The following is a 14,919-nucleotide window of genomic DNA, read 5'->3' on the forward strand; positions in this document are numbered from 1 at the left end:
CACCAAATCTCAAACAGGCTTGCAGAAAGTTCATGTTTTCTTCCTTTTTCCACATTGCATCATTTAACAGTTTTCCCTAGTTTGGCTTCCATGGCATATATTTTATTTCCCTGAGCCATGTAAGGCTCAGCATGTTTCTTTCATTTTATCCCACTCATTTTCATTTCATTTTCCTGGTTTATGCACGGGAGCTGACACATAAATCAGATATGTAAACCTAAGTCTAACATGTGGTTTGCAAAATAAGAAACAAAATGTCTCTAACCATCCATTTGGGAAATATGAGAGTGAAAATTATGAAAAGGTCTAAACTTGATTGTAGATGACTAATAGTTATGTAATTGATAGTAAAGGGCAACTATATTTAGTACCTTACCAAGGACATTCATATGGTTGAAATTGCAATGTAAATACATTTTTATGAAACTTTGGTCGTATCTCTACAATGGTTTTCTGATAGTTTCAGACCCTAGAGTAACATGGATATGGCTTAAAAAAAAAAATGCCAATATGTATGCCAATACGATTATAAGGGTAATCATAAATAAGGCATTTGCCATTTATAGTCCATTATTATAGGAAGGTTCATGTTAATGAAAAAATATTTATTATCCAAATATATGTTTCCTTGCTGTAAAAACATAGGGAAGAGATGGGGGAAAGCCATTGTATCCATTCTTGGTTGATATAGTGTCTGATTTGTCAATACTATATCTGATTTCACAAATAAAAGGGCTTATACGCTATCCTTGTAGTAAGAATGGTGCCATATTTTCTAGATTTAAGTCTGATCTATTCCTTTTAATCTATCACTTATGTATCATTAAAAGCTTGTCAGTGCCATGTTCTTGCATGCTTATCAAGCAATATGGAAGCCATATAGATGAATAGAACAATCTTTTTAGATGATGTTCTATGGCCTTAAACTAAAACACAAATATGTGCACTGTACAGTACATTTCCTATGTAAACCGTGAATTTCACAGGTTGCCATAGATATCACATAAAAGCAATGGCATCCCTAGCAGTGCTAAAGTTGTACAATGTGAACAGTAACTGAGGAATCATTTACTCTCACAAATCCCTAACATGATACAGATTTTTCTGTACAATAGTGACTTTAGATTAGCTTCTATACAGTTTGGAAAGTCTGATAAAGGTAAAATTTTTAAATGTAACACATATTAGGTAAAAAATAAAAGTTTACACCTTTTAAAGTCAACTGCACACGACCGAGTGCAACTCGGACCCATTCAGTTTAGCGGGTGAATCAGGTCAGTGAAAACGGACCCGAGTCTCCGATTCCTGGAAAGATAGTACGTTTCCCATCTTTCCACGGATCATGGACGGGACTCAGGAGGCACATATGGTCGTGTGCATTAGGCGTAAGTCAGTAAGTGAAAGTGTAATTGCATTATGTTAGAAGTGTAGCATTGTTTTCTTAAAACAGGAGTTATTGTTATTTCATTACTCCTATCATAATTTATAAAAATAAGGTGGGATTAAAAAACATTATTCCTCATGTTAGGATAAAGGACAGAGCATTAAAAATGATTCATTTAACCCCTGTGTCTGTGATACAGTCTAAAACTAGAGAGCCATTTATTCCAGCTTGTGTACAGCTGTTTCACACTTGTTAACCGTTTCTAGTATGAAATCTGGAAATGGCTCTATGGAGTGGATGCTGGTTGAGCAAAAGGGAATACCCAGTAAGGTTAAGATGAAGTTCTGTTCTCAATGAAAGCTCTTTATACAATAGAGGAAGCAGCAATGATACTTCTTCTATTGCTTTAATGAAAGTATGCCTGATCATCAATATGATCGCCAGAATGTGGCACCTGTGACCACGCGTCTACACACAACTTAACTTGGATAGTTATGTCATGTGTTACAAGAGTTACAAACATAAGCAGTTCCAATTGATTAACTTGTGAGAATCCATTTGTAAAGTTCAGATTATGCATAAAAGACCTGCTAGAGTTGATTAAAATTAACAAAAATAATCATAATGATAATAATAAAAATATTACATTTTGAATTAAACGGTTAGAAGAGTTTTGTGCTTCCAGGTGGTTATTCTTTGGAATAAATACTCTTCATGAGACACCCCTGACCATAGACACTATTAGGGGGAAATATCTGGCCATACATGGCTTCCCGAGCCAAAACGAGGCGGCTCACAAGTTATAGGGATTGTCTCTAATGAGACAACCCCTTAAATTGTGTGATGCTTCAAGCTGGATGTCCACACATCGATTTCTGACCAATCAGATATATTTATTACTATAAAGAAAAAGTCCTTTAAAACTTTAACACACAAAAAATTGCAATGGTGTAAGTTATAAAGACATTAACCTTTATTTTCACAAGTATTATAAAAGCAGAAGAAAACAAGGTACTTTGTATGTAGCACAGCAGGACATAAATAGCAAATAACCTACTGGGATGGATGACATCAAAGGTAAAATCTGTACAGTTGTATTAAACTATCACTGAATCACGTAAATGCTTAAGCTCCTTATGAAGCGTCTGTTGCTTTGATGCACTGATCAGCACCAGATGTAAGACATTTAGAGGTGAAGTTAAGACATTTGTGGCAATGCCCAAATTATCAGTACCACACCCCTGGTTGTTCATTACATAAGTTAAAAGATCTTTTGTAGATAAAATATGGCATGGAAATGGCCAATACCATCGATCAGTGATAAAACATTGGTGCAGTGTGTGACATGTCCCGCATGTATAAAGGCAGCTCAGTGTTTGACTACATTCGTTTTATTGAATCTTGTGTCAGAAATAGGTAGAATTAACAGGACCTGTAATTTGTCTTGGTCTTCTCTATACTGCACCATAGGCATCAATTTCAAATAAACACATTACAGTATGGCACCAGACATGATGACTTTGAAGGGATGTAACTCACTATTGCACTAACATAAACTGGGTTGACATTTGAAAAATATGGACCTCATAAAGTAAAATTGTCAGGGCAATCTTCCGATCTGTATATGGTTACCCATTATGTCCGTTTAGTGGGCAACTGAGTTTCGGACAGGGAGATCACATGATCACTAAACATTCTGTGGGCCCCTGCGAGAGGAAAGGAAGAGGGCATAATATGATCTTTAAAACTGTTGCCCGGTTTTTGAAAAAAAAACACGAGCAGTGATGCCAGTAGTACGGTACATGCCGCTGAGATCACTGATTGGCTGCAGTGGTCATGTGCAGCCACCACATGTCATTGCTGGTATCTTCTAAACAAAGACCGGCAGGGGACAGCATGGGGGATTAGCTAGACCGGTGGGAGATTAAAAAGGTGAGTAGTGTTTTATTTTTTTTCAATGAACAGATAACCCCCTTTATGCCTACTTTAAAACCCACACCATATATTTGGTGGGTCATTTGGCAGGGGGGACAGAGGACTTATTTCGGCCTGTGAAGTTAATGGTCCCATGTTTGCATGTTTTGCCTACTAAATTAGTGCCATTCATTTAATATCAGTGTAACTTTGCGAGCCCCATGCAGTAGGAGAGGACAGATGACAGGTCAGTGTGGGCTTTAATTAGCCTTGGCCCCTGACTACATTACTACCTGTACTTCCCAGGGGAAGCCCTAAAATGAAGGTTCTAACATTTTGTGAATATTACCCTAGGAGAGTATTCCAGTTATTATTTGTGTTTCGGAAAAAGGTTAACACTTTTGTTTGATTTTATACTTATATGTCCAACAATTTTGTCTGACCAAATAAATACATAGTTACAGGGAATTCTGATCAGCAATTTTATGATGTGCCATATTCCACAATCTAATTCAATAAGGCTAAACTTGTCTGAATTAAACTAGCATAAGACAAAATATTTGCCATTCACATTCCTTTCTTGTCTCATTGTAACCCCAGTAATTGACCGGATCTTTTAATAGCATAGATTCAGGGGTGCAGAAGATTCATTTGTACCTGGACCTTATGTTAAGGGCCTCTAAAGGCCACGTTCAGACGTGGCGGAATTGCTGTTGAATTCCGCTGCGGACAGTCCTCAGTGAAATTCTACAGCAGCCGTTTATTATATTCGCTTCTATACATTTTTAGGGAACTTAGTTCAGACGTTGCAGAAATTAACTGTACGGAAATTAGGCTGTGGTGCAGAATTTTCCCTCCGCTGCACATTCTATTGCGGAGAAGCAGCGGAATTTCTCTGCGGATTTCAGCCTTTGTAATGCAAAAACTGAAATCTGTGGCAAGTCCGCTGTGATATCTGCAACGTCTGAATTACCTGTCAAATATGAAAATGTTGCTGCAGGTTCGGTGTGTAATTACCCCAAATCTGCACCAACATTTGCAGCGGAAAAATTATGCCATGTGTGAACGTGGCCAAAGGCTTTCTTACAACATAGGAGAAGAGCAGTGCTATAAATAGGCATATTAAAAGTACAACATGATGTAATATAAATTCCACAATAATTCAATTAGAACGAACTCCCTATACAAATGCAATCTTAAATAGCGGCCTGTCATTTCACCAGTACATGACTGAGGTTGTTAGGTAAATTGTTACCTACCAACTAGATAATCAAACAAAGGGTCATTGCACATCCTGAGAACAGAACCTGTCCTGGACCCTACTGTAGTCAGGACCATTAACAGCCCAGATGTCCGTATGTAAGGGGAAAAGGAAACAAAGAAACTCTTTATAATGACATTCAGTGTTAACAAAATAAATGAAGTTATAGAAAAGAGTAGTGGCTATAGTATTTTTAGTGCACCTTGAAACTGTTTCCTAGTGGTCCATATGGTTTTCCTAGTTCTTAAACAACATCTGAGACTCCAATATTTTACAGTAACTACATAGCACCACATAAAGCATTTTTAGGCAAATTCCCTTTTGACATATATTGGAGGGAATTTAGTGTATGTGGAGTTAAGATAAAAATGCCAGACTGCTCCAGTTGCAACCAAGCTGTCTGCCTTTCTGCATCTTATCATAGGGTAGTACTTCTTAGGACATTAGCCTTCAGGACCACTAACTAAATCAACTTCCGCCATTGAACTGCACAAATCAAAGCCTTTCATTTGAAGATTGCAGAAAAGTGAAGATTCATGAAAATTGTATTTTAATTGTATTGCATACCCCTTCAGGGATTACATGAACGGCATGTTTAGCAACTTACGGTAAATTCTAAGTGCAAAAGCTATAAATATTTAAACATTGTATAAATAATTCTTTGGATATTTAGAATTCTATAGGAATCCAAATCTTATGGGGGCTCAGCATTTATGAATGTTGGAAAACAATACTCTGAAGGTGCCTAAAATTCCCCAATAAAAAACTCTATTAAGATGCTTTATCTAATAATATTCTTACGTGTAATGATTGCTGATGGGGCATTACAATGACTATGTCCACACACTTTATTCATGGAATAAATGTGATCTGTCTGTAAATGGTTATGAACATATCCCATCCATACAGAATAGTCTTATAGACGAGACATATGTATGTAAACCAACCATGGCCCATCCACCAAGAGAACAGATTTTTGGCTTCGCGATTTGCTTGTATATATCGCATCCAAAAGACTGATCTGTATGGATGGTATTCCGCTATAGGCCTGGGTAGATGTGTCTTCATGTACAAAATCTAGTTTAAAAAAAAAAACAATGCCATCCTGAAGCCACTACTACCAAGATCATCATGCACATGCTTAATTATACCACGGTTTTATATCAGTATGAGATCATTTAGTCTATTACTTTAGAAATATTTTGAAAATATTGGAGATGTTAATCTGGTGTCAATATGCTTTGTCTACAGATATGTACAACTAACTAACATAGCTAAGGAAACTTATCTCAATGTATGAGTAAAACTGCAACAAATGTGGTTTGTAGAGGTACTTCACTGTTAGGATGTATTCACACGTGCAGGTTTTGCTCAGGTATTTTGTGAAGATTTGTTTAAGTCAATAACCAGGTGTGAATCACTAAAGGAAAGTAGAAAGGCCAGATACTATATCTCCTCTTATTTCAATCCACTTCTGGTTTTAGCTTCAAAAACGGCATAAAAAAACCTGACTAAAACCTGCACATGTGAATACACCTTTAATAAAATATGTTCATGTGCATGCCTAAGAAATTACTGCTGTTCAATAAATCATTCTGATTAGAATTTTAATAATGATTTTAATAATTGGCTTGTCCATATAGTCTTCTGTAAAACATATAATACACACTTGAGTTTATAGGCAGAGCTAACATCCTAAATACCATACAGATTTCAAGGTAAACTCAATAGAATAGAAGGACAGGAAGAAATGACGTGCAAGTATTACATGTAAGTAATTTAGGGATGGAAATTGCAATATAGTCCTAGTGAGATAGGAGATCCATCCCACAATAACACAATGAAGGCAAAAAATAATGAATATACTACACAACGCGGAACCTATGAGTGGTCGTTTTCACTCTCCTTCACCTCAATAATGCATGTAGCTCTTATCTGCCGGGATAATTTTGCAAATTAGCATGCTTAGGGCCTGTTCACATCAGTGTTGCCCTTCCTTTGAGGGGTTCCGTTTGAGGTTTCCGTTGGGTTAACCCCTCAACGGAAAGGTAAACAGAAACCTAAGCTTCAGTTTTCCTCACCATTGATATCAATGGTGACGGAAACCTAGCTAATGGTTTCTGTCTGTCACCGCTGTGACAGGGTTCCATTGTTCTTGACGGAACCAATAGCGCAGTCGACTGCGCTATTGATTCCGTCAAATCGACGGAACCCTGTCACAACGGTGACAAACGGAAACCATTAGCTAGGTTTCCGTCACCATTGAGTTGAATGGTGAGGGAAACGGAAGCTGAGGTTTCCGTTTGCCTTTCCGATGATGGGGTTAACCCGACGGAAACCTCAGACGGGACCCCTCAGCGGAACACAGACGGTGATGTGAACACAGCCTTAGTTGAACAGAATTGTGCCTACCTATCTATATCATCTACTTATAGCAGGGGCCACTATGAGTTCACTGGAAGCTGACACTGGGTGTATGTGATGGGTATGCAATAATAATAAATGTTAGCATAAGAGGAGTCTCTAAACATCTAAGGCATCTTTCACACTACCGTTAGTATACTTTTACCTCTCTTCTGTAAGAAGAAGAGAGGATCGAAAGATTAAATGGAAAGCAACGGTCTCCGTTTGCTAGGTATCCGGTTTTTTGACGGAAGAAAAAGTGCAGGCTGCAGAACTTTTGTTTCCATGAAAATAATGAAAACCTAGCAAATGAAGACATACGGAAAGCAACTGAAACAAAAAAATTACCTTTGAAATCAATGGTAATTCTAACGGAACCGTTGCTTTCCGTTTAATCTTTTGTTCCTCTCTTCCTCTGACAGAAGAGAGGTAAACATATACTACAGGTAAACTTAGGCTTCGTTCACATCTGCGTCGGGACACTGTTCATGGGTTCTGTCTGAGCTTTCTGTCAGGGGAACCCATGAACGGAAGCCAAACTAAAACAAACGGAAACCATAGGTTTCCCTGAGCATTACCTTTGTCTTCAATGGCAACGCATCCATTGCAAATGGTTTCCGTTTGTCACCGGTCTGTAAGGTTTCTGTTATTTTGACGGAATCAATAGCGTAGTCAACTGTGCTATTGATTCTGGCAATACAACGGAAACCTTACAGAATGGTGACAAACGGAAACCATTTGCAACGGATGCGTTACCATTGAAATCAATGGTAATGAAATAGGAAAGATATGGTTTCCGTTTGTTTCAGTTTGGGTTCCATTCATGGTTTCCCCTGATTGAAAGGTCCAATGGAACCCATGAACGAAGCCCTAACGCAGATGTGAATGAAGCCTTAGCCTTAGAAGTGAAATTACAGATATGTTGTAATTATCACTACCTGTGACTTACAGTCTTTGTTGATATCGTCCACACTGCTTACATAAGCAAAAGGTGACACATATACTGTCGTCTAGAATAGTGCTACTCTCTAGTAGTGTGAGAAATATGCTGCAGTAATTCCCCACTGAGACACATTTGTAGTGCAAACATCACACAAATGAATGTGTTACATGAGAAAACCTTTCAGAAATAAAAAAAATCCTTATTTATATATTAGTTATATTGTATATCATTTATATGAATACACTCCATTTATACTTTTTTAGGGTACTAACACAAAACAGTACATTATAGCAGCATAAACAAAAAGTTACTTTCATTAACATTTCAGAAATTGTGGTCCAAAACTGTGATAATGTCTACTTTGGTCCTCAAGAAAAGCAAGCCTGTACCTCTGAAACCTCCACAAGGAGTTATTTGTGTTCACTTACAGACTATGTTGTGCCTCTGAAGGATTTTAAATAATAATCTTAATTGAGGAAGAGCTATTACATTGCCAGTTTCAAAAGCACTAGTCATACCTACTCACAATAATGCCAGCATGCCAAATGCACTATATCTCATGTTCCCCTTGAGATATATATATATATATATATATATATATATATATATATATATACTCATTTTATCAATGTTCTAAATGCCTATATGCCTATATGAATATATAGAATATATGATTCTCATTGGTGTCTAATAAAGTAAGAAATATACCTGCTTATCTAGTAAAGGAAATTTAAAGCCTCCTTTGTTAACCAGAGGTGTAGCTAAGGTCGAGGGCCTGGTCAGGGTATTTAAATACATGGCTAGGGTAGTGTACTAAATCTTTGCCCCTTGTGAAGGAAAGTCTAGCTATGACTTCGTAGTGGCGTTGCCCATAATCACTGTGATACATTGTACCTATGAGTTAAACTTTACAGACATTTAAATATTGAACTTTTCATAAAGAGTTTTCACTATAATTTTAAGGGAAAATGTTTTGGTGAATATCTCTAACTATACAGAAGAGAGGCATCTACCATTCATTGCATTATTTTTATGTGAATTGGGATAAGAGATGAAATTTTGGAACTGGAGTCTTTGCACCAGGTTAAATGAGGACATGATGTAGGCTATGAACATAATTATTGCACATATTGTGATAAAGTATGATTATATAGAAGTACATCTTTATCCAAAGGACAGTTCATTCAAAGTGCAAATGTTCAGAAACTCATTGTAACCAAGCAGGAATTACATGTCACTAAAAGCTGAATAAGAAAATGTACCAATTATACGAGGTTTAAGAGTCAAAATGCATTTCATAGTATTCCTACCCTTGTAGTGCATAGTAATAATAAAAATCATGTACAGACATATAATCCAAAAGGAAGAAAAGACAAAAGCACCCCTTTTATGAGGTTTGATCGGTCGTAATAAGTTAATTTTACATAGACTTCAAGTTACAGGTGATTACTGGCAAAAAGAAATCCACAAGATTAATCAAAATTTCAACAGATTGTCAATTATTAGGCATTTGGACGAAGAAAAACACGACCAATTAATGGGAAACTGTTTTAATTATCTGATTTATCCAACATTTATTTCTTGTCTACGGCCATGGTTTAAAGGCCCTTTTACATGGGCCAATGATCGGGCAAACGAACAATCACACAAATGCTCATTCTCGATCATTTCCCTGTGAAAACAAGGCAATGATGAGTCAATAAATAAACAAACGCTCATTCATTGGCTGATCTACTCATTTACACGGTCGCTAGTCAGCAGCATATCTCCCTGTGTATTAACGATCGCTCATCCCCATACATAACTGATTATTACGCCTTGTAAAAGGAGCAAAAGGGAACCGATCAACGAGCTATCTCGTTAATAGACGCTCATTTTCCTGTCCCATATTGGGCCATGTAAAAGGATCCTAAGTCAAATGCGGGGTTGTCAATCTATTTTCTTTATCTAGTTAACTTGTACAAAATAACGGACAGACAAACAGTTTGTGGCCAAATTTGGAAACCAAAAATTAGTCATAGGGTTTATAAGGAATAAATGTTTATAACTCAGAGTTCTAATAAAGAACACATTAGCAGCAGTTACTGTGACCTGGAAATGATGATAATTACAATCACAATAACCTGCACAAGCTGCACAGACTCCGGCTAAAGCTCTCCTTTTTTCTACAGACTGTCCATGAATTTACCAACAGTTGGCAACCCTGGCCCTATGTAACTTTATTTTTATGTTATATTATGCATGTGGTAAGAAGTCAGTAAAGTTAAATGGATACATAAGGCAGTATGATTCAATTTGATAAGCTCTGTCTGAAATTGTTATGACTAGTAATGACAGTATTATACCTGTAACATAGAAGACACGGAGTGTTTACTGTTGCACTTATGATTATATTAGCCTTGAAGAAATCTGTAACACAGCACAGGCATCTGAACTAGAAGCATTGAGTATTCTGGAATTGCAGCACCACATTTCCTTTAATTCACAGGTACATTGCAGTAATTACACAGCGCACGCAAACACATATTTTATTTTTATTTTATTTTATCATTCAATTGTATTTAGGCTTGAGGTTGCATCATTTAGTGTCCTCATTTTACATCATTTAATCACGTGTAGTACAATGGTCTTTCAGCATATTATACACAAATCCTAGCTTTAACACTTAAAAAGGTGTATAGTTAAGAGGCAAAAGCCAAACCTTTTGATCAAATATGAAAAGGAGGGGATTATAGTTTCCTATATCCATTCAAACAGTTCCCCAATGTGATGTTTATTGATGTGTATTTGTAAATACTGCCAGCTACATTAGTAAATATATATCTGTAAATCACAATAATTGTGCCAAATGTGTCAATTTAGATAATAATAAAAATCATATAGCAAGGCTTCTTTTAAATCTATTACAGAAAAATGGTTACTAAAAAAATAAATAAATTAATAAATAAATATCATAATCTTACCTTTATAGGACAGGCGAAGTCTTGGCTGCCTAGTGTCTGTTGCTAAAGAGGCAAATATGTGAAGTCCAAGGAAAAGCGAAGCTTGAATGAGAATATATGCCATGCTGTTTAAAGTCAGTTCTGTGTGGTTCTCCTTAGGTTTGACTTTAGCTTCTCTGTTGGAGTTTAGAAAATAGCTCTCTTTTCAGTGCCTTCAATAGCTCCCTTAGGAATCCCTTTCTTCCTAGTACACATTTCCTATTTGTCATGCCTCATTACAATATGTACCACAGAGTGGTCTCTTGCCATGACGTTTGTTTTACAGACAGTCATGTCATTCCTTAGTCTTTGCCAGTGCTGTGCTGTCTCCTAGCCCTGTCTTCAGTATAACCAGGCAATCTGTACATTCAACTGCGAACCATTTAAATAAACGCCTCCTTTCTGCAAGCTGCTGAGAAATCTGTTCTTTGCTTAGACCTGCCAGACGTTTCGTTTTAATTCACCTTTCACCTTCTGTAATTAGAAGGGAAAAAAATAATTTTTAAGAGTTGTTAGATCCTACCAGCAGGGATGCTAGGATGTAGACTGCGCTCACTAGCACAGGAGATCAGTGAAAGATGAGAGAAAGTACTTCACTACTCATCTGGCAAGCAACTCCTACTCACTGCACAGTAGCTATTTGTGTCATTGCTCAATTAACATTTCTTGTAATGCACTATTTTTGTGGACTTAGAAATTGTATTTGACTACTAAGAAAGCTAAGTCTCCTTCTTTTATTGATTGTGTTTATAATTCTTTATAAACTATTAATATAATAAAGTAAGTTTTATTACTTTTTCCTCAGTTCCAATAATCTTGTGTATATTTACTGTAGAAAATTTTACGTTTATACTTACATTTAAAATAAATATATTTGCATAATAGAATCCAAATACTTAATATTTTATAGGGAACCTGTCACCAGTATTTTACCTATTAAACCAGCAATACCTGGTGGTAGTGGGTGAAAAATCATTTCTATATAACCTATAATTGTCTTCTTAGTCGTCTCTTTAGCTTTAGTATTCAGTTTTTTAGTGTTCCCGCACCGTATGCTAATGTGCATGAGTCAAATCTTCGTTTGAAAAGTCATATCTTCATTCCTCAAAACTTTCTGTGTTAACCCCGCCCCCTTACTTTTGACTGACAGCTCCACCACTTCCCCAGCACACACGAAATCCTGTACTTGAGCATCGACGTCTTGTTCTGGTGTGTGCGGGATACCATAGATTTGAGGCCCGGACAAAGCAGGTTAAGTGTGTCAGACCATACATGAAGGGCGCATGCGCGCTAACTCAGGCAAGTATTCGGCATTCAGGGTAGGCCAGTTTTCGAGGGTGGGCGGGCGTAAAAAGAAGAATGAATGAGACTGCCAGATTATTAAAATAAAAGGCGCAAAATGTTTGCAGACCGTTATTTACGATCAGAGGAGTTTAGGAGAGGGGATAATGGCAATGAACTTTTGACAGCAGTGGCCAGTGAGGGGTGAGTAGAGTTCAATAGGTGAAATGCTGGTGACAGGTTCCATTTAATCATGTGAACAAACCAATTTGAGTCATTTTATTATGTTATTTATATTATTTTATTACTGTTATATTGGCTCTATAGCAACATTGAATATAAAATGTGCACATAATCTTCATACTATGTACTATAATAGACTTTCTGTGTGCCGTGTACCTGTCATGTTCCTATGCTTGATCCTGCTTGTAAGCAGGACTACCATGGTGGCACTGTAGTAAGGAGCTTCAGGCTAATGCTTTTATTAAAAAAGGAGCACACACACTCACCTGTTAGCTGCCCTCTGGTGCCTACCAGTGATTGCATTGGAGTCACAGTACTGGCCCAATTTAATAGACAATGACATGCAAACATGTGGCCCTGTACATTGGACTATATGAAGCCCACAGATTTAAATGGTGGCCCTGTTTGTAATAGACAAAACTACATAGCAGACTTTCATGAGACTTTATCATTGACACAGAATCACAGCTGAGGAATTTCTGCTGTTTTTTTCTTTTTTTTTTTTAACATAATTTTCTTTTTCCTTCTTAAAGGGAACCTGTCACCAGCATTTCACCTATTGAACTCTACTCACCCCTCGCTGTCCGCTGATGTCAAAAGTTAATTGCCGTTATCCCCTCTCCTAAACTCCTCCGACCATAAATAACGGTCAGCAAACATTTTGCGCCTTTTATGGTAATAATCCGGCAGTCTTATTCGTTCCTCTTCTTATGCCCGCCCACCGATAAAACTGGCCTGCCCTGAATGGTGAAATCTTCTCTGAGATGCATCCATCATGTATCGGACCATACATGGCGTCCGTCATGTATGGTCCGATATCCTTCCCTGTTTCGTCCGGGCCTGAAATCTAGTTACTGCGCATGCGCCGCTATTGTGTCCCAGTGTGCGCACGCACCAGAACAGGACATCGATGTGCAAGCGCGGGATTTCGTGTGTGCAGGTGGGAGGCGAGGAGCTGTCAATCAAAAGTAAGGTGGCGGGGTTGACTTGGAAAGGCTTGAAGAATGAAGATATGACTCTTTATACTCATCAGCAAACGGTGCAGGAACACTAAAAAACTGAACACTAAAGGTACAGAGACTACTTAGAAGATAATTATAGGTTACATAAAAATTATTTTTTACCTACTTCCACCAGGTATTGCTGGTTTAATAGGTGAAATGCTGGTGACAGGTTTCCTTTAAGTACAGATGTCGCTGTCTTTACCTTGACTTTTAATGCATTAAATAATCAATGGCTAGATCTCTTATCTTGATGACGCAGATGTGAACAGAGCCTTAGAGAATATCATAGTAGTTAACTCATTTTCTGGTACTTAGCTCAGAAAAAAAATGACAATTATAGATGAAGCCTGCAGAGCATGAAATCAGCAGAAAAAAATGCATGATACGGATGATTTTGTGGTACAGGGTTATTACTCAAGCATACACATGATGGCTTATTCTGAAAATTCACCTGGAATGATAGGTATGGTCTAAGCTGAAGTAAAGAGCGTTCAAATACAGACTGGTTGATGCTTGATAATCATATTTTAAAGTATCTAAAAGCAGTTTATTCCTAGCAACCTGTCTGTCTTATAGACTCAGTTATTCATCTCAAAGCTGTGATATGGCTGTGCAGTCAAGATATTTAATTCCCAGTCATAATTGGCTTTACTAATTCAATTTGTCTAAAATTTAATTTAGGTGGAGAAAATCTTTAAGAAATGTAACATCTTACATGCAACATTGCAATGGGAGATCATGCGAGCAGCTAGAACAAAGTATCTATTCTTCAGTCCTAGAACAGAGAAAGAAAGAGAGAATGAAAAGTTGGCAATATAACTGTATTGCTTGATGATTTCTCAAAAATAGATTAAGCCTCTGTACTCTGTCTGGCCACTACTGAGAATCTATATCTATCTAACTTGCTGCCACAGCATGATAAACTTGTACACCTGGCATTCATAGCCAACATGATTTATCTGCGTGGGTGTTCTCCATGTTCTTATGGAATGTAGCAAGTATGTTTATGTATTTTTTCTTGACTTTACATCCTTTGGTCATCTCAACCCTCATGCGAAAAAAGATTTTTAAAATTCTAAAGAAACCCAATACACATCTTTTCCCATTTTTTCAACCGAACTGTCTGCAATTTATGCAGATATATATATATATATATATATATATATATATATATATATATATATATTATATATACAGTCCAATGGTAGATGAACACAGCACTCCAGTGGTTACCAAAAAATCAGGCCATGTGCTCGTTACCTGGGGGTGAATCAATTCCCCAAAAGAATAGAGAGAAGCGTAGAACACAGCAACGGCACCAGGACTTCAGAGTAGATGAAAGCAAAAAGTGGATTTATTCACCTCAATAAAGCAACGTTTCGGTTCAACAGGAACCTTTCTCAAGCCAAGGAACCTGGCTTGAGAAAGGTTCCTGTTGAACCGAAACATTGCTTTATTGAGGTGAATAAATCCACTTTTTGCTTTCATCTACTCTGAAGTCCTGG

The 14,919-nt window shown here is 37.2% G+C and overlaps 1 protein-coding gene across 2 annotated transcripts in view; it reads right to left on the reverse strand.

Annotated features, from left to right (window-relative positions):
* The window catches only part of SEMA3E (semaphorin 3E), a 151,858-nt gene extending 140,421 nt beyond the window's left edge, over positions 1-11,437 (reverse strand). For both annotated transcript variants that reach the window (XM_075857366.1, XM_075857365.1), the window contains exon 1: positions 10,869-11,437. In XM_075857366.1, coding sequence (XP_075713481.1) covers positions 10,869-10,971 — 103 coding nt within the window. In that variant the 5' untranslated portion in view covers positions 10,972-11,437. The remainder of the gene's footprint in view (positions 1-10,868) is intronic.
* Between the last annotated feature and the right edge of the window lie 3,482 nt (positions 11,438-14,919).

This window comes from Rhinoderma darwinii, chromosome 3 (assembly GCF_050947455.1).
Source record: "Rhinoderma darwinii isolate aRhiDar2 chromosome 3, aRhiDar2.hap1, whole genome shotgun sequence".
In the NCBI taxonomy this organism is placed as follows: Eukaryota; Metazoa; Chordata; class Amphibia; order Anura; family Rhinodermatidae; genus Rhinoderma; species Rhinoderma darwinii.